General features: G+C 43.4%; 1 protein-coding gene across 3 annotated transcripts in view; it reads left to right on the plus strand.

Annotated features, from left to right (window-relative positions):
• Positions 1-20,819, plus strand: part of LOC106587616 (talin-2) — a 127,964-nt gene that overhangs the window by 50,304 nt on the left and 56,841 nt on the right. For all 3 annotated transcript variants that reach the window (XM_082969611.1, XM_082969610.1, XM_082969612.1), the window contains 11 exons: positions 8,010-8,176; positions 8,433-8,530; positions 9,246-9,375; positions 9,595-9,747; positions 10,683-10,825; positions 11,957-12,084; positions 12,474-12,537; positions 13,748-13,852; positions 16,617-16,772; positions 19,432-19,533; positions 19,774-19,850. In XM_082969611.1, the coding sequence (XP_082825737.1) occupies positions 8,041-8,176; positions 8,433-8,530; positions 9,246-9,375; positions 9,595-9,747; positions 10,683-10,825; positions 11,957-12,084; positions 12,474-12,537; positions 13,748-13,852; positions 16,617-16,772; positions 19,432-19,533; positions 19,774-19,850 (1,292 nt within the window). In that variant the 5' untranslated portion in view covers positions 8,010-8,040. The remainder of the gene's footprint in view (positions 1-8,009; positions 8,177-8,432; positions 8,531-9,245; positions 9,376-9,594; positions 9,748-10,682; positions 10,826-11,956; positions 12,085-12,473; positions 12,538-13,747; positions 13,853-16,616; positions 16,773-19,431; positions 19,534-19,773; positions 19,851-20,819) is intronic.

Below are 20,819 nucleotides of genomic sequence, written 5' to 3' on the forward strand. Positions count from 1 at the left end.
AGCATATGTCACAAAAACCCAAAACGCAGCTAAATGAAGCACTAACCTTTTGATGATCTTCATCAGATGACACTCCTAGGACATTATGTTATACAATACATGCATGTTTCGTTCAATCAAGTTCATATTTATATCCAAAAACAGCTTTTTACATTGGCATGTGATGTTCAGAACATGCATTCCCACCCAAAACTTGCGGTGAATTTAATAAATTACTCATCATAAACGTTGACAAAATACATAACAAATATTTTAAGAATTCTAGATACAGAACTCCTTTATGCAATCGCTATGTCAGATTTTAAAATAGCTTTTCGGCAAAAGCACATTTTGCAATATTCTGAGTACATAGCTCAGCCATCACGGCTAGCTATTTTGACACCCGCCAAGTTCGAGGCTCACTAAACTCAGAATTACTATTAGAAAAATTGTATTACCTTTGCTGATCTTCGTCAGAATGCACTACCAGGACTGCTACTTCCACAAGAAATGTTGTTTTTGTTCCAAATAATCCATAGTTATGTCCAAATACCTCCATTTTGCTTGTGCGTTCAGGTCACTATCCAATGGGTAATGCGCGAGCGCATTTCGAGACAAAAAAATTCAAAATATTCCATTACCGTACTTAGAAGCATGTCAAACGCTGTTTAAAATCAATTCTTAGGGTATTTTTCTCGTAAAATAGCGATAATATTCCAACCGGACAATAGTGTATTCATTCAAAGAGGAAAAGAAAAAACAGCGTGCTCACGTGAACGCGCATATCCAATCACTTTGTCACCAGGCAGACCACTGACAAACTGAGCTACTATTCTCTGCCCAGAGACAGAAGACGCCTCAATCCGCTTTCTGAAGGCTTTAGAGAGCCAATGGAAGCCTTAGAAAGTGCTACGTAACTCCATAGATACTGTAGTTTCGATAGAGAATCAAAAGAAGAACTACAAATTCTCAGACAGGCCACTTTCTGCTTTGAATTTTCTCATGTTTTTGCCTGCCATATGAGTTCTGTTATACTCACAGACACCATTCAAACAGTTTTAGAAACTTCAGAGTGTTTTCTATCCAAAATTCTCATTTCTGGGCAAGAGTAGTAACCAGTTTAAATCGGGTATGTTTTTTCATCCGGCCGTGAAAATACTGACCCCTATCCCAAACAGGTTAAGGCTCCCTCTGGCAGCCTAATAAGGAGAGCGATGTTTCAGTTTTTTGCTAGTGAAGGAAAGAGCCAAATGTTTTTTCTCAAGGCTAGGAAGTGTTCACAGCCGAACCTGCCCTGTAAAATCCACCAGACTTCAATCAAATTGTATTTGTCACATGACTTTACCGTGAAATGCTTACTTACAAGCCCTTATTAACCAACAATGCAGTTTTAGGAAAAATATTTACTAAATAAACTAAAGTAAAAAATAAAAGATCAACAATAAAATAACAATAATGAGGCTATATAGGGGGTACCAGTAATTGTACCAGTAATTCTAATTGAGGTAGTATGTACATGTAGGTAGGGGTAAGTAAAGTGACTATGCATAGATAATAAACAGCGAGTAGCAGCAGCGTAAAAAAAGAATGTGGCGGGGGTCAATGCAAACAGTCCGGATAGCCATTTGATTAGCTGTTCAGCAGTCTTATGGCTTGGGGGTACAAGCTGTTAAGAAGTCTTTTGGATCTAGACTTGGCTCTCTTGTACCGCTTGCCGTGCGGTAGCAGAGAGAACAGTCTGAATAGGGTGGCTGGAGTCTTTGACAATTTTTAGGGCCTTCCTCTGACACCGCCTGGTATAGATGTCCTGGATGGCAGGAAGCTTGGCCCCAGTGATGTACTGGGCCGTTCGCACTACCCTCTGTAGTGCCTTGCGGTCGGAGGCCGAGCAGTTGCCATACCAGGCAGTGATGCGTCCAGTCAGGATGCTCTCGATGGTGCAGCTGTAGAACCTTTTGAGGATCTGAGGACCTATGCTTAACAAATGTCAGTCTCCAGAGGGGGAATAGGTTTTGTCGTGCCCTTTTCACGACTGTCTTGGTGTGCTTGGACCATGTTAGTTTGTTGGTGATGTGGACACCAAGGAACTTGAAGCTCTCAACCTGCTCCACTGCAGCTCCGTCGATGAGAATGGGGGCGTGCTCTGTCCTCTTTTTCCTGTAGTCCACAATCATCTCCTTTGTCTTGATCACGTTGAGGGAGAGGTTGTTGTCCTGGCACCACACGGCCAATTTAATGATGGTGTTGGAGTTGTGCCTGGCTGTGCAGTCATGAGTGAACAGAGAGTACAGGAGGGGACTGAGCACGCACCCCTGAGGGGCCCCTGTGTTGAGGATCAATGTGGCAGATGTGTTGTTACCTACCCTTACCATCTGGGGGCGGCCCGTCAGGAAGTCCAAGATCCAGTTGCAGAGGGAGGTGTTTAGTCCCAGGGTCTTTAGTTTATTGATGAGCTTTAAGGGCACTATGGTATTGAACGCTGAGCTGTAGTCAATGAATAGCGTTCTCACATAGGTGTTCCTTTTGTCCTGGTGGGAAAGGGCAGTGTGGAGTGCAATAGAGATTGCATCATCTATGGATCTGTTGGGGCGGTATGCAAATTGGAGTGGGTCTAGGGTTTCTGGGATAATGGTGTTGTGACCCATGACCAGCCTTTCAAAGCACTTCATGGCTACAGACGTGAGTGCTACAGGTTAGTAGTCATTTAGGCAGTTTACCTTAGTGTTCTTGGACACAGGCACTATGGTGGTCTGCTTAAAACATTTTATTATTACAGACTCTGACAGGGAGAGGTAGAAAATGTCAGTGAAGACACTTGCCGTTGGTCAGCGCATGCTCGCAGTACACGTCCGGGTAATCCGTCTGTCCCTGTGGCCTTGTGAATGTTGACCTGTTTAAAGGTCTTACTCACATCGGCTGCGGAGAGCGTGATCGCAGTCTTCTGGAACCCCTGGTGCTCGCATGCATGTTTCAGTATTGGTAAATAAAGTTAGATAGTCCTATATAGGGCTGTGGCGGTCACAAAATTTAATCAGCCGGTGATTGTCTTCCCTGTGGCTCAGTTGGTAGAGCATGGTGTGTGCAACCCCAGGGTTCTGGGTTCGATTCTCACGGGGGGCCAGTACTGTAAGTCGCTCTGGATAAGAGCGTCTGCTAAATGACTAAAATGTAAAATGTAAAATTGTCAAGCAAATAACTGCCGGTCTCACGGTAATTGACCGTTAATTAACATAAACAAATTTAGCTTCACTTGGCTTCTATACAAGCATCTGATGCAGAACTTTGGAACGTCTATAAAAAGTCAAAACCATGTAATATAGCCTGCACCTTCACAATAAATCCATTATTTATTTTAGACAGCTCTAAAGAAACATGATATGAAGAAAATGTTGTCTATTTCAGAAGAACAGAATAGCGTACTCTGAGTTGTCTTTATGTTAGGTCCTGGCTATGCCATATGGCTGTGGGATACACTAGTTCATTTAGCAGACAAGATTTGCTTAGAATTCCATGGCATTATTTTATAGTATCAAATTTTGTCACATACACATGGTTAGCAGATGTTAATTCGAGTGTAGCGAAATGCTTGTGCTTCTAGTTCCGACCATGCAGTAATATCTAACAAGTAATCTAACCTTACAATTTTACAACAACTACCTTACACACAAGTGTAAAGGAATGAATAAGAATATGTACATAAAAATATATGAATGAGTGATGGCCAAACGGCATAGGCAAGATGCAGTAGATGGTATAGAGTACAGTATATACATATGAGATGAGTAATGTAGGGTATGTAAACATTATTAAATAAAGTGGCATTATTTAACCTCTATGGGCTAGGTGGGAACAGCAGACTGGGATAAGGATTGATTATGTCCGTAAACACACCGGCCAGCAGGTCTGCGCATGCTCTGAGGATGCTGTCTGGGCCTGCAGCCTTGCGAGGGTTAACACGTTTAAATGTTTTTCTCACGTTGGCTGCAGTGAAGTAGAGCCCGCAGGTTTTGGCAGCGGGCTGTGTCAGTGGCACTGTATTGTCCTCAAAGCGAGCAAAGAAGTTGTTTAGTCTGTCTGGGAGCAAGACATCGTGGTCCGCGACGGGGATGGTTTTTCTTTTGTGGTCCGTGATTGACTGTAGACCCTGCCACATACCTTTCGTGTCTGAACTGTTGAATTGCGACTCTACTTTGTCTCTATACTGAGGCTTAGCTTGTTTGATTGCCTTGCGGAGGGAATAGCTACACTGTTTGTATTCGGTCGTGTTTCCGGTCACCTTGCCCTAATTTAAAAGCAGTGGTTCGCGCTTTCAGTTTTGCGCGAATGCTGCCATCAATCCACGGTTTCTGTTTGGGGAATGTTTTAATAGACGCTGTGGGCACAACATCACCGATGCACTTGCTAATAAACTCGCTCACCGAATCAGTGTATTCATCAATGTTGTTGTTCGACGCTATGCGGAACATATCCCAGTCCACATGATCGAAGCAATCTTGAAGCGTGGAATCCGATTGGTTGGACCAGCGTTAAACAGACCTGAGCACGGGTGCTTCCTGTTTTAGTTTCTGTCTATAGGCTGGGAGCAACAAAATGGAGTCGTGGTCAGCTTTTCCGAAATGTATGAAGAATACAATTGAACAAAGCTGAATAAAATAGAAATTATATTTTCTCCAAATTATTTGAGGGAGTGTGCACATGCGGCTATTCTGTGTTGAGTGGTTAACAAAGAAATAGTTAATCCTATATGCTTAATTTTGTTATACATGTAACTTTAGTTCTTCAAACGTTGAGCTATATGTCTAGGTTTGTAATACATTGTAAAACTGCCTGATGCGACTCTAATCGTGATTTGAAAAAAGTTGCATGAAACGCATGAGCTCTGCTTTGTTTTATGCACAGGCTGTACACACTTCATCAGTCTCTCATACACAATTGGACAAGCAGTTGATAATGCCTCGAATTTCCCAGCAGCATCCCCTTTGTGTGGCCATAATGCCCCCTAAAAAAATCGGTGCCTTTTGCGGACAGTGGCCTTGGTGCCCTTGGGCTGAATAAAATAATGATAATTCCCTTCTCCCTGAGTGCTGTGTCCTACGAAGCACCTCACTCAAATGGCTATCCATCATGTGATTGGGTCTTTCTCACAGGTTACAAGTGAAGACCGACACATGCCGAGGTGCCTATTGAAGATATTGGAATAACTGTCCACATTTACTTTTCGTCAGCCAACAAGATGAGTAGGCCTAACGAACAGTAAAGGCACTAGCCTATGTCAATCTGATATCCCCCATTGTGACATTCTTCGTCGTCTGATAATGAGAAATCATCGTCAGAGAAAGTGGACCAATACGCAGCAGGGTTATGTGCACTCATCTTCTTTATTATATTCGGACAAGAAGGAGAACCAAAATAAACACGTACACAAAGAAAACACAACGACTATTCACAGGCTGGTAAGGCACAAGGCTATACACAGAACAATCTCCCACAAAGCACTCAACAAACGCATACCTATATATAGGACTCTCAATCAGAGGCAACTAGAAAACACCTGCCTCCAATTGAGAGTCCAACCCCAATTAACAAAACATAGAAATACAAAAGACTAGACAGAACATAGAAATACACTAACATAGAACAGTGCCCAAAAAACCCAGAAATACATAAATCAAATACCCTATTAAACAAACCACCACCCCGAACCACATAAAACAAATACCCTCTGCCACGTCCTGACCAAACTACAATAACAAATAACCCCTATTACTGGTCAGGACGTGACACCCATAGTACAAAAGTTGACATTCTGTGCGAGAAATAAATATTCCAAACATAGACTGGGACAGTTGTGGGATGCGATTAAATATTAAATTAATGCAACCACTAGCATCAAAAAAGCTTTTACGCAATGAGGCTCTTTTACGTGAGCGTGAATGTTCCATTAGCGGGAAAACACCATTATCAAAAGTGACCGCAAATGCGATTATGCATGTAATGCTTGTTATTATGAAGGTGCATTTTTATTGTGAAAATTATCATCCCCAAACTTGAAACTCACTCGCTGATTGTTATTTATATAAAAAGCAATCACAGCATCTATCTCATGGCCATCAGACTGTTAAACAGCCATCACTAACATAGAGGCTGCTGCCAACATACAGACACAAATCACTGGCCACTTTAATAAATGGATTTAATAAAGGTATCTCTAGTCACTTTAAATAACGCCACTTTAATAATGTTTACATATCCTACATTACTCATCTCATCTCATTTGTCATGTATATACTGTATTTCATACGGTCTATTGCATCTCTATGCCGCACAGCCATCGCTCATCCATATATATTTTATGTACATATTCTTATTCCATCTCTTTACACTCTCTGTGTGTGTGTGTGTGTGTGTGTATAAGGGAGTTGTTGTGAACTTGTTAGATTACTTGTTAGGTATTACTGCACTGTCAGAACTAGAAGCACAAACGTTTCGCTACACTTGCATTAACATCTGCTACCCATGTGTATGTGACAAATAAAATTAGATTTTTATTGTTTTATTTTCCAGTTAGGCTCTACACCCCTTGTAAAGCGGTTTAATGTGCTTCATTTTAAGAAGTTATTTAGCCACTTTAGTTGCGATACAAACCTTACCAAAACAAATAGGCCTATGGGCTAGGCTAAATGAGGTGTGCGAATATGATTTGTTTTTTTTAAAGTAGCCAAAAAAGGGCATTGTTTCTTGCCTTATGCTGGGCATCATTCACAAATGATAATATATAATTCACAAGCTAATGTTGTCATCCCTCAGACTATTCTTGATTTAATCTTGTCTTTTCATATGCAAAATAACATGTGAAAATTGTTTTGATTTAGGGTGGACCATTTCAAGATGGACCACCCATCTCGAAACGTGCAGGGGAAAAAATACATGTCACCTATGCACTTAAATAGCAAATGTTCATTTTTTTAATGCCAGCCAGGTAGGCTATACTCCTGTTTTAAAGAGAAGCAATGTACTTAATATTAGGAAAGTTGAGAAATAAATATAGAAAGCTGGTTGGATCATCTTTTTAATAGAAGGCACCACTGTTTTCTCATGCAATTGCATAGCTTATAGAAATGTTGCGCAACATGATCTCATGAAGTGTTTGATTTGATTTTCGATCACATTTGCATTGTCAGAGTGATTAGAGGGACAATAGAGTGCAGAGTACCAGGCAGTTAGCAAGTTTGGTAGACTAGTAATGACCATCAGCAACATCAGAGCTTGGAGAAGCCTAATTACCATGACTAAACAGTCGTGGAATTTGACTGCCTTCATGACTCATGACCACCGGTGTGTCAGTAATACGGACACCGTAGCAGCCCTAGTCCTATAAATTGTTGGAGAGTGATTTCCTAACTTGAGCAGGTTTTTCTGGTCAGTCTGGAAGGTTGTATATGAGGTAGGAAATCCTCCCCCTTATGCTGTCAAATCACATTCGATTTGTCACATACACATTTTTAGCAGATGTTATTGCAGGTGTAGTGAAATGGTTGTAGGTATATGTCTAGGTATATAGACTGTTGATTAGACTTGAACCCTCTGAGTGTGTATCAACCAGGTGCAGTTATTTCTCCTTGTCAGAGTAATATGCAGGATATGTTCTCTGTCGTCTCTGAGTGGCACATGGCTTATTTCTGTCTGTCTGGGTTACAGATAAATTGAGTTTCAGGTTGTCTGAGTGGCTGAACATTCTGCCTGCTCAGTGAGACAGACAGATGGCAGTGTTCTTCTCACGTTGTTTAAATCCAGATACAGACATGACTTCAGTTTTGACCCCCATCGTTTTTTCCCAGACAACAGATGGACTGTATTTGAAAACTTGTGAATTTGTCATAGGCTCTAACTCACAAGAATGAATTCTGTGAAATATTACTAATGCGGTGTGGTGACGTCTGTGTCTTGGCTTCATGGAAAATAACTAAGTAGTTGTATTTCCTTTGTTCTCATCCACATCTTATACTGATCTCACCCTCCATTCTCCCCAGGTGTAGACGTACCCCCACACCGCCCGCCAAGATGGTGGCCCTGTCCCTGAAGATCTGCGTCCGCCAGTGCAACCTGGTGAAGACCATGCAGTTTGAGCCGTCCACGGCTGTCTACGATGCCTGCAGAATCATCAGAGAGAGGGTTCCCGAAGCCCAGACTGGACAAGGTACAGTCACAAGACAGACATACAAGCGACTGAGGCCACGTTCAAATTCCTTTACAGACCATCCTTCCTTAACAGGTGAAAGAAAGGGCGCCACGTGGCTTTCATCTGTCCAGTCATGTCTTAGCACTGATTACTTCAAGGAAGGGAGAATTTGGAAGAATTAGAATGGTACCTGCCTCAACACTAGAAACAAGGGCTTAGAAATGCATCATTCATCCTATTGCTAATGGTAACTTCTATTCCTGTTGTCTTCCAGCCTCAGACTACGGTCTGTTCCTTTCTGATGAGGACCCCAGGAAAGGCATCTGGCTGGAGTCAGGAAGAACTCTGGATTATTACATGCTACGGAATGGGGTAAAAACCTACCTAAAGCATACCTACAGTAACCCTTAGTAATCTGACCAATCCTATACTGTAGCGAGGGTTCTCTACTGTAGCGAGGGTTCTCTACTGTAGCGAGGGTTCTCTACTGTAGCGAGGGTTCTCTACTTTAGCGAGGGTTCTCTACTTTAGCGAGGGTTCTCTACTGCAGCGAGGGTTCTCTACTGTAGCGAGGGTTCTCTACTTTAGCGAGGGTTCTCTACTTTAGCGAGGGTTCTCTACTGCAGCGAGGGTTCTCTACTGCAGCGAGGGTTCTTTGTAGTTGTTGCCATGGAGAAAGTATTTAAAGTATAAGATGTAGGGTGGTGTTGGTGAATGTTGACAGATCACATACTGTAACACACACACACTGACACTATTCTTGATTGAAGTCGGTCCTCAAAGATCACACACGTGTTCATAGGATGTGTTTTCCATTGGTATTTCCTCTCTAGACAAGTGCTGTGTGTTTAAAGCAGGGTGAAGTACCAGACCTGTTGGAATGACAGAGTATGTAGTTCAGAGGAAAACCTTTTTCATATTGCTGTGTGTGAGAAATGAGAGAGTTGTGGGGAAGGAATAGGCAACCGTTAAATTAGATTTTCTGCCCTCCGTTCATCCCTCTCTCCTTTGACTGGCTAAATGTTTGATCACTCGCTCTACTTTTCGCCACATTCACAGTTTATCTTTTGCTCTCCCTCCCTCTCAGGATATCCTTGATTACAAGAAGAAACAGAGGCCATTGAAGATCAAGATGCTGGATGGAGCTGTGAAAACCATCATGGTGGACGACTCCAAAACAGTGGGAGAGCTGCTAGTGACGATATGCAGTAGAATAGGTGAGTGGTCCATTATTTGTAAAAACACCTCTCATAGGAAAGCTAGTGAGTTGAGGTTGTCTCAAGTTGATGATATGCAGTAGAATGTGAGTCTGCTTCCTTTTGTACCACAATTAATTCCCCTTAACAATTAACCTGGATTACATGATTTGTTTTAACACCTGTCATAGGAGAGCCAGTGGTTTGAGGTTGTCTGAAAGCGTTTCCCTGTGATTTCAGGAATCACCAACTATGAGGAGTACTCTCTGATCCAGGAGGTAATGGAGGAGAAGAAGGAGGATGGGACAGGCACCCTGAAGAAAGACAGGACTCTGCTCCGAGACGAGAGGAAGATGGAGAAACTCAAAGCCAAGCTTCACACAGACGACGACTGTGAGTTTAGGCCAACTTGACTTATTATTTTTAACTCCTAGTGAAGCATAGGGCCTCAGTTGAGGCTAAACGTCTCTAGCAGACGCTCTTATCCAGAGCAATTGGGTGTTAAGTGCCTTGCTCAAGGGCACATCAACAGAATGTTCACCTTGTTAGCTTGGGGATTCAAACCAGCGACCTTTCGGTTACTGGCCAATGCTCTTAACCACGAGGCTACATGCTATCTCTACAAACTGCCACTGGTTCTGGGAACATGTTGATACTGAAGCCAATTTAATTTCCCTTATGGTCATTTTTTTATAATTCAACCAAGTTGATCATTTGAGCCAAATATGTTTTGAATAAAGTTAGCAGTAACAGGATTATTTAGTTAGCTAACTTGCATCTGCTATCCTTAAGTATTGCTCTGTCGTCTGTTCTGAAAATACATTTTGATACATCTGCGTGTTTCATAAGAGTTTGGACAGAAGCAGCATTATTTCCCGGTTATTGATTTGACAGACATTTTTGGTAAGGTATTATTTTAATAGTCATTTGAGTTGGATACTGTTATCGCACATCAAATTGTATTTTCCTCCTTTTTCCTGAGCAGTAGTGTCCATTTCTCATGTGCTGTAGGCAATAGACGTCTGTCTTGGCCTGCTGTCAAGTGTTCAGTCATATAGGTCATGGACAGGGCAGCTCCTCTCCAGCCTCTAGATATTGGCACATCCATCAAACTGATGGGCAGCTTTACACCACTATTGACATTATCACTACCCCCCTTCAGGGGAACACTGACGCCAACATGGATTTTGGTTTTACAAAATATTGAGTTACCCCTTGGGTTGACTATAATGGAGAGAATTATGGTTCGATTTTTAAGTTTATTGAGAATGTCATAATCTGTGCATTTACGAGTTAATGTCTGTGTGTGTGTGTGTGTGTGTGTTCAGTGAACTGGCTTGACCACAGCAGAACGTTCCGTGAGCAGGGGGTGGAGGAGACCGAAACTCTTCTGCTCAGGAGGAAGTTCTTCTACTCAGACCAGAACGTGGACTCACGAGACCCGGTCCAGCTCAACCTGCTCTACGTCCAGGTCTGACCCTCACCACGGTCTCTCCTCTCCTACCGCTTTTAACATGTCTCTGTCCTTTCCTCTTCCCTCTCTCCTACTCTTTCTTACTCTCTCTCATTTCATCCTTCCCTCCTCAATAACTCTCTTTCACTCTCTCCTGCCCCTCTCCTTACCTCTTTCCTCTCTCATGCCTTTTCCTCTGTTGTACTTGCCCTGCATATTAGTCAGCAATTAAGCTCTTCACCAGAAACATGCTGTAATGGATGGATGTTGATGGATAGAGAACATCTGTTATTCCATTTTTTTTGTGCCTTTTTATAATAATAATTGAAGAGACACACACACACACACACACACACACACACACACACACACACACACAGCCAGAACTGGTGCTTCACACTCTGATGTGCCTCATTATCACCACCACAATGATTACTGCCTCAAGGTGTGTGTGTGCACGCATGCATATTTTCCTGCATTTCTAAATCATTTCAGTCAGTGCATTTGCGATGTATTTCTGTCATTGTCATGGTGGGACTGGGACCCTATTCCCTTGTCTGCTGACAGTGTCCTTTTCTGTGTGACATATGGTCCCAGGGGTCCTGCCTAATCTTTAAAACACCTCTCCTCTGACCTGCTCTTCCTCAAAAGGACTAAAGCACCACTTCCATTGCTAGTCATGTTGTGCTGTCTGTGTGTAATTACCTGTTGTTGTAGTGTGTGTAAATGGCTGTGAGAGATGGTTCAGCCAGATAAAGGATCTGGTTCAATTAGTAGGTATATGAGACTCAGCAGGCTCTCTGTTCTGGGCTGGTTATTCTCTGTATGAGAGTAGTCTCGATCAGGCTGATGGGCTGTACAACATTAAGGGATCAGGGTTGAGATGAGGTCATTAGAGGTACTAGTGTTAGACGTCTTTTGTTTTGATAGGTCACCATGGTTGGGGTCAGTTCCATCATTTCAGGAAGTGAATTGTTTCCCAGTCAAGAATGTAAAGAAAATGGAGTCAGCTGCTCCATATTACTAGTGATATATTGGGTTTCATCTTCATGTCTTACCATTCCAGAATTAAAACATCCTCTGAGAACTTTGAGTGGCGTGTTTCTTATGACGGTGATTATATTAAACGTGTTTTTATCTCTCTCCCAGGCACGAGATGACATCCTAAATGGTTCTCACCCTGTGTCCTTCGACAAGGCCTGTGAGTTTGCAGGGATTCAGGCTCAGATCCAGTTTGGACCGCACATAGAACACAAACACAAGCCTGGATTCCTAGAGTAAGCTTCACTTCCTTCTGAAGACTACTTTAACTTTACATAAGGTGAAGGGAAAGTGGGATACCTAGTCAGTTGTACAGCTGAATGCATTCAACTGAAACGGGTCTTCTGCCTTTAACCCAAGCCCTCTGAATCAGGGGAAGGATGATGATGAACATGGTGATGATGATTTTTATCATAAAGGTGATGCTCTTCAATACAATGAAGACATATTGCTGGAAGGAATGTATTACTTCAGGGTACTGATAGAAATCTGTTATTTATTTAGGGAATACAAGGGAATACAAATCCTCACCATATTAAATGGGGTTTTGTTCTTTTAAACCAGCAGACTTTTCATGGTTTTATGTATGAACTCTCAACCTGTACCTACCTGTAATCTATTTTAGCCTCAAGGAGTTTCTACCTAAAGAATATATCAAGCAGCGGGGGAATGAAAAGAAAATCTTTCAGGTTGGTCCAGTTTGTTTATGAATCTTATAGAAGTAGATATTGGGGCGGCAGGTAGCCTAGTGGTTAGAGCGTTGGGCCAGTAACCAGCAGGTAGCCTAGTGGTTAGAGCGTTGGGCCAGTAACCAGCAGGTAGCCTAGTGGTTAGAGCGTTGGGCCAGTAACCAGCAGGTAGCCTAGTGGTTAGAGCGTTGGGCCAGTAACCAGCAGGTAGCCTAGTGGTTAGAGCGTTGGGCCAGTAACCAGCAGGTAGCCTAGTGGTTAGAGCGTTGGGCCAGTAACCAGCAGGTAGCCTAGTGGTTAGAGCGTTGGGCCAGTAACCAGCAGGTAGCCTAGTGGTTAGAGCGTTGGGCCAGTAACCAGCAGGTAGCCTAGTGGTTAGAGCGTTGGGCCAGTAACCAGCAGGTAGCCTAGTGGTTAGAGCGTTGGGCCAGTAACCAGCAGGTAGCCTAGTGGTTAGAGCGTTGGGCCAGTAACCAGCAGGTAGCCTAGTGGTTAGAGCGTTGGGCCAGTAACCAGCAGGTAGCCTAGTGGTTAGAGCGTTGGGCCAGTAACCAGCAGGTAGCCTAGTGGTTAGAGCGTTGGGCCAGTAACCAGCAGGTAGCCTAGTGGTTAAAGCGTTGGGCCAGTAACCAGCAGGTAGCCTAGTGGTTAGAGCGTTGGGCCAGTAACCAGCAGGTAGCCTAGTGGTTAGAGCGTTGGGCCAGTAACCAAAAGGTTGCTAGATCGAATCTGTCATTCTGCCCCTGAACAAGGCAGCTAACCCACTGTTCCTAGGCCGTCATTGTAAATAAGAATGTGTTCTTAACTGACTTGCCTAGTTAAATAAATAAAAAAAATATTGCCATTTTATCTTCAATGAATTTGCTTGTTTCTGAATTGATTATTTATAGCTTTTGGTTCCTATTCTGTCAACTTCTGAGTCCCATACAACTGCTGATGGTCTAAATAAAAGTATAACTCTGGTGGTTCAAGCACTGAATGCTGATTGGCTGAAAGCCATGGTATATGAGACCGTATACCACAGGTATGACAAAACCATTTATTTTTACTGTTCTTTCCGTTTGTAACCAGTTTATAATGGCAATAAGGCACCTCTGGGTATATGGCTCATATACCACGGCTAAGGGCTGTTCTTAGGCACGACACAACGCAGAGCACCCCATCGTGCCTTACTGCTTTAATAAATTCTATTCTATTTTCAAACTCACAGGACCACAAGAACTGTGGTGAGATGACAGAGATAGAAGCTAAAGTAAAGTACGTGAAGCTAGCCAGGTCCCTGAGGACATACGGAGTGTCTTTCTTCCTGGTGAAGGTAAGATTGTGTGTGTGAAGCACTAGCAGGTGCAGGAATGAGTGGGTTACAGCTGAATATCAGTAGCTTTTCATGGTGTTGCAACACCAAGGCCTCGTTGCACTCTTTCATATCAGAGGAATGTCTTCTCTTTGGAGTGGACAGAATCCAATCCCACCTGAGCATTAGGTTTAAGACCAACCAGATGACTGAAATATGCTCATCTGGCTTCTACCAAACTACACGTTTCCTAGCCTGGTCCCAGATCTATTTGTGCAGTCTTGCCAGCAACAACCATAGGAGTTGGCTAGTACATTACAAATAAGATCTAGTATCAGGCTAGAAAAACTGAGCGCATCATTATTCAGACTCCAGAGTCACACATTCCTAGTTAAGATATGGCAGAGCAACACAAGGCAGTGTGGTAATGATTTGAATGAATTAGACTGAGGAAATATTGCACGTTTCATAGTTTTTGGCACACCCATTAATCTTATGTAGATATGAGCTAAACAAAAGTGTTAGACACATTTCTTACAAATGCTTCATATCTGGATATAGACATTCGAGTAGGAGTTCAAGCAATACATAGAAGTGATGAACAATAAACCTTTTGCTTCAAACACATCCCACAGAGGTTTATGAGAAGGTAATATAAAGACAAAAGTCATAGTTGATGGATTTAAATGGCTCTAGTTAAGGTGGTAGAACTGTAGCAAAGCACTGAACACTATCTTACTCCCATCACCTCTGTCAGGTTCATTGTGTTCCTGGAAAGTGACCAACTGTGTGCCTGCAGCCTGTGTACTGGAGTGTGGCGTAATGATTACTTCCCTGTGAGCAGGGAGACAGAGAGACAGGGAGGGAGACAGAGAGACAGGGAGGGAGACAGAGAGACAGGGAGGGAGACAGAGAGACAGGGAGGGAGACAGAGAGACAGGGAGGGAGACAGAGAGACAGGGAGGGAGACAGAGAGACAGGGAGGGAGACAGAGAGACAGGGAGGGAGACAGAGAGACAGGGAGGGAGACAGAGAGACAGGGAGGGAGACAGAGAGACAGGGAGGGAGACAGAGAGACAGGGAGGGAGACAGAGAGACAGGGAGGGAGACAGAGAGACAGGGAGGGAGACAGAGAGACAGGGAGGGAGACAGAGAGACAGGGAGGGAGACAGAGAGACAGGGAGGGAGACAGAGAGACAGGGAGGGAGACAGAGAGACAGGGAGGGAGACAGAGAGACAGGGAGGGAGACAGAGAGACAGGGAGGGAGACAGAGAGACAGGGAGGGAGACAGAGAGACAGGGAGGGAGACAGAGAGACAGGGAGGGAGACAGAGAGACAGGGAGGGAGACAGAGAGACAGGGAGGGAGACAGAGAGACAGGGAGGGAGACAGAGAGACAGGGAGGGAGACAGAGAGACAGGGAGGGAGACAGAGAGACAGGGAGGGAGACAGAGAGACAGGGAGGGAGACAGGGAGGGAGACAGGGAGGGAGACAGAGAGACAGGGAGGGAGACAGGGAGGGAGACAGGGAGGGAGACAGGGAGGGAGACAGGGAGGGAGACAGAGAGACAGGGAGGGAGACAGGGAGGGAGACAGGGAGGGAGACAGAGAGACAGGGAGAGAGACAGGGAGGGAGACAGAGAGACAGGGAGAGAGACAGGGAGAGAGACAGGGAGGGAGACAGGGAGGGAGACAGAGAGACAGGGAGGGAGACAGAGAGACAGGGAGGGAGACAGAGAGCGCATACCTGGAGAGTTAACTAGTGGCTTCTGGCTGCACCTCTGCCAGGCAGGGTCTGTCCTTTTACTGCAGACCCCACAGGGAGATAAGAGGGGCTTCTCCTGGCCCTCACCCCTACAGCTCCCCTGTTAACCCCAGCCCTGTGGCCCTCACCCCTCCAGTTTACCTGGTCCCCCTGGCCCTCACCCCACCAGCTCCCCTGTTAACCCCAGCCCTGTGGCCCTCACCTCTCCAGTTTACCTGGTCCCCCTGGCCCTCACCCCACCAGTTCCCCTGTTAACCCCAGCCCTGTGGCCCTCACCCCTCCAGTTTACCTGGTCCCCCTGGCCCTCACCCCACCAGTTCCCCTGTTAACCCCAGCCCTGTGGCCCTCACCTCTCCAGTTTACCTGGTCCCCCTGGCCCTCACCCCACCAGTTCCCCTGTTAACCCCAGCCCTGTGGCCCTCACCTCTCCAGTTTACCTGGTCCCCCTGGCCCTCACCCCACCAGTTCCCCTGTTAACCCCAGCCCTGTGGCCCTCACCCCTCCAGAGCCCATAGAGACCCACTCTACCAGCAAGGCAGTGTTGAGCAACTCTTAAACACTCCTCACCTCTGTCCCTGTGTCACTCCCAATCAACTCTCCTCTCTTCCTCTGATCAGTCAGAAAAGCCACATGAGATGGAGGGAGAAGGACGCCATTTCTATTTTAGGAAATTGTGAGTGAAAGGCAGTCCATGATTCTTGATGGATTAGACATATTAAGGACTATCTTAACCGTTAATGTGAATATGAAGTTTAATGAGGTTTTGGATGCTTATTTCACTCTGTTCTCTAATGAAGCTTTGTTGCTTTTTATTTTCCATAGTTTTCTATTGACTGTTTGTAATTGTATTAGAAGATTAATAGTATGCATTTGTTGCGTATTTTACACTGTTCTCTGAGTGTTAGTTGTTGCTTATTCTCCTATTCTTCCCCAATAAGGTTTTGTTGCTTAATCTTCATCGTTTCCCAATAGGCGTTTGTTGCTTCATATTTCCCATTGTTCTGTCACACTGTTTTATAGGAGAAGATGAAGAGTAAGAATAAGCTGGTCCCCAGGCTGTTGGGGATAACCAAAGAGTCAGTGATGAGGGTGGAGGAGAAGACCAAAGACGTGGTGCAGGAGTGGCCCCTCACCACTGTAAAGAGATGGGCCGCCTCGCCCAAGAGCTTCACCCTGGTGAGAACCCCAGCGCGTGTGTGTGTGTGTGTGTGTGTGTGTGTGTGTGTGTGTGTGTGTGTGTGTGTGTGGTAAGACTCCCTTCCTCAGTGCTGCTGCCTCCACTTCCTATAGTCCACTAGAAGACTGCTCTCTAACATGTATATCCTTGGTGCTCTGTTTCTTAGGTAGATTACACATAGACTCTCAGTAAATGAAATGTTCATCTCAATGTTTCTCTTCTCATAAACAATTAGTGTGAAGACTCTTCTCTTCACTCATTCAATTGTTCAACTTAATTTATTGAACAAACCCCCTTTGTCTTGCCTGCCAATGACTGCCCTTTGTGACTTTACAAAGAGTCAGTGACTAAAGAAATGCCTAATCTAGAAGATCTCTTTTTGTAGACATGCAGTCTTTACCAACACTCAATTGAATTAATCCTCTCTGTGTTGGTACAGTTGAGGAATGTTCCCTCTGTGTCCCAAATAGCACCATATTCCCTTTAAAGTGCACTACTTTTGACCGGAGGGAATAGGGTGCCATTTGGCATGGAGCCTCTGTACCTTGATACTGAGGAAGCTGTTGAAGTTATTAAGCTGTACGTTTTGGTGAATGCTTTGAAATATATTCATAGACTTTTATTCAACCAATCATGCGCATTCCTTTGTGGGGATCCTTTCATCCATTTTCAAACCCCTGTTGGCAGGGCCAGATCAGTTTCATATTCTAAAAGATGATGTCCAGAAATATGACTAAGAAATATAGAAGGATATTCTATGAAATGTCTCCTGATATTTAACGTCCGAAGTGATTTTCTTCTTTCCCCACACAGTTTCTTCCATGCAAAGTGTGCCTTTATATGACAATAACTGTAGTTGGTTTCATCTGACAGTGGCTACAGCCTGCTAGCAGTCTGATGTCTAGGCTCCAGCAGCACAATGTCTGGCGTCTGTTATAACAAACTTATTCCATAGGTTCACATTAATCCCCACACACTCAGCCAAGTCCTCTATGTAAACGAATGACAAGCGAAGCCACTGCAGTGTTTGGGATCTTGCTTTGAATATTATTCCAGTAAGAGATGCTGTATACAGTTTGCCATTAGCTGGAGCATTTGTCATGAGCCTCTGTGTGTTATTCCAGTGTGAGATGCAGGGTTTGGCGTTGCTGGCCGGTGTTTGACTGTTGTAGGATTTGATATGGAGCAGTGTGTTTGCCTCTGGTAGGAATGTATAGGATTTGGTATCATCCTCTGTTTGTCTGTCTGTTGTAGGCTTTTGTAATAGTCCAGTATAAAATGCTATATTTGGTATGGACCTCTGCTGTAGGATTTTGTAATAGTCCAGTATAAAATGCTATATTTGGTATGGACCTCTGCTGTAGGATTTTGTAATAGTCCAGTATAAAATGCTATATTTGGTATGGACCTCTGCTGTAGGATTTTGTAATAGTCCAGTATAAAATGCTATATTTGGTATGGACCTCTGCAATAGTCCAGTATAAAATGCTATATTTGGTATGGACCTCTGCTGTAGGATTTTGTAATGGTCCAGTATAAAATGCTATATTTGGTATGGACCTCTGCTGTAGGATTTTGTAATAGTCCAGTATAAAATGCTATATTTGGTATGGACCTCTGCTGTAGGATTTTGTAATAGTCCAGTATAAAATGCTATATTTGGTATGGACCTCTGCTGTAGGATTTTGTAATAGTCCAGTATAAAATGCTATATTTGGTATGGACCTCTGCTGTAGGATTTTGTAATAGTCCAGTATAAAATGCTATATTTGGTATGGACCTCTGCTGTAGGATTTTGTAATAGTCCAGTATAAAATGCTATATTTGGTATGGACCTCTGCTGTAGGATTTTGTAATAGTCCAGTATAAAATGCTATATTTGGTATGGACCTCTGCTGTAGGATTTTGTAATAGTCCAGTATAAAATGCTATATTTGGTATGGACCTCTGCAATAGTCCAGTATAAAATGCTATATTTGGTATGGACCTCTGCTGTAGGATTTTGTAATGGTCCAGTATAAAATGCTATATTTGGTATGGACCTCTGCTGTAGGATTTTGTAATAGTCCAGTATAAAATGCTATATTTGGTATGGACCTCTGCTGTAGGATTTTGTAATAGTCCAGTATAAAATGCTATATTTGGTATGGACCTCTGCTGTAGGATTTTGTAATAGTCCAGTATAAAATGCTATATTTGGTATGGACCTCTGCTGTAGGATTTTGTAATAGTCCAGTATAAAATGCTATATTTGGTATGGACCTCTGCTGTAGGATTTTGTAATAGTCCAGTATAAAATGCTATATTTGGTATGGACCTCTGCTGTAGGATTTTGTAATAGTCCAGTATAAAATGCTATATTTGGTATGGACCTCTGCTGTAGGATTTTGTAATAGTCCAGTATAAAATGCTATATTTGGTATGGACCTCTGCTGTAGGATTTTGTAATAGTCCAGTATAAAATGCTATATTTGGTATGGACCTCTGCTGTAGGATTTTGTAATAGTCCAGTATAAAATGCTATATTTGGTATGGACCTCTGCTGTAGGATTTTGTAATAGTCCAGTATAAAATGCTATATTTGGTATGGACCTCTGCTGTAGGATTTTGTAATAGTCCAGTATAAAATGCTATATTTGGTATGGACCTCTGCTGTAGGATTTTGGGGAGTACCAGGAGAGCTACTACTCAGTCCAGACCACTGAGGGAGAACAAATCTCTCAGCTCATCGCTGGATACATCGACATCATCCTCAAGAAGGTGAGTGTGGAAAACCCTTTCCCATCGTACGTAGATCTTTCTTGATGATTGATTATCGACTTAAAGTGAGGGACACTGCTTCTAGAAAACATCAATACTCCCATGCATGTCCAAATAGTTATGCCTAAACTCACCTGGCAATCACAATATGTGTTGCCTTTTAGAGATAGAATAGCCATTGTCACCTTTGTGATCCAAATGTCACTTTGTGAATTTCTCTCTTTCTCCCTGTCTCTGTAGAAGCAAAGTAAAGACCGTTTTGGTTTAGAAGGAGATGAAGAATCCACCATGCTGGAAGAATCCGTCTCCCCAAAGAAGTATGTGAACTGTTATATAATGCTCAGTAACACACAATAGCAGTGTCCTACAGACCAGGGATGTGTTCATTAGGGCATGCAACAGAAAACATTTCAAAATGAAAAAGAGTGTTTATTATTGGAGAGGTCCAGGTCGTCTCGTCTGTTTTCTTCCGTTCAGTGGCTAATGAAGCCAACATGGCCTCAGTCCCATTTTATGTTCCAGCTATAATGTAAAGATCCCATAAATACACCTGACTGTACTCATGAACACTTCCCCTCAGTGAGAATAGTATTGTTCCTTAGGATCAACTTCCTCTGTTGGAGTTTCTCTTTTTCTCTGTTCTCTCCGTCCGGATAAACAACATTTTTATCTGGACTTCCCTAATTACACACGTATTAGTCCCGTTATCTGCATAGAGCTGTCATTAAATAACATAAGCTGTTTTCCTGTCTAGTCTCAATTGATGTTTCCTTTCCTGTACTGAGGGAATATTGGCCTTGGTAGTGTCCCAAATGGCTCCCTATTTAGTGCATTACTTTTGGCCATAGCCCTATGTGCCCTGATCAAAAGCAGCACACTAATTAGGGAATAGGGTGCCATTTGAGACGCAGACCTTGTGTTGTTCTCTTATCTGGGCCAGTCAGTGTGGAGGATAGCATAGAGGGCCTAAGGGAAAACACAGGCATTAATACTGCAAACTCACAGGAAACCAAACCTGGAAGGCTTCATCTGAAGAATAACAGTCTAGTTCCTGGAAGAACACAATGAAGGTTTGATGTCGGCCGTGGTTCCTGTTAGCACCACACACACACACACACACACACACACACACACACACACACACACACAGAGTCTGGCAAACAGACACTACCATCCTTCGATAGTTGGACCACCTGTGGATGGGAAAGGTGACGCTGTCACCTGAAATGCAATCGATAATTCCGTGATGAATATTAAGTATCACAGATGCGTTTTTTAGAAAATCA

Source organism: Salmo salar, chromosome 26 (genome assembly GCF_965601325.2).
Source record: "Salmo salar chromosome 26, fSalSal1, whole genome shotgun sequence".
Taxonomy (NCBI): Eukaryota; Metazoa; Chordata; class Actinopteri; order Salmoniformes; family Salmonidae; genus Salmo; species Salmo salar.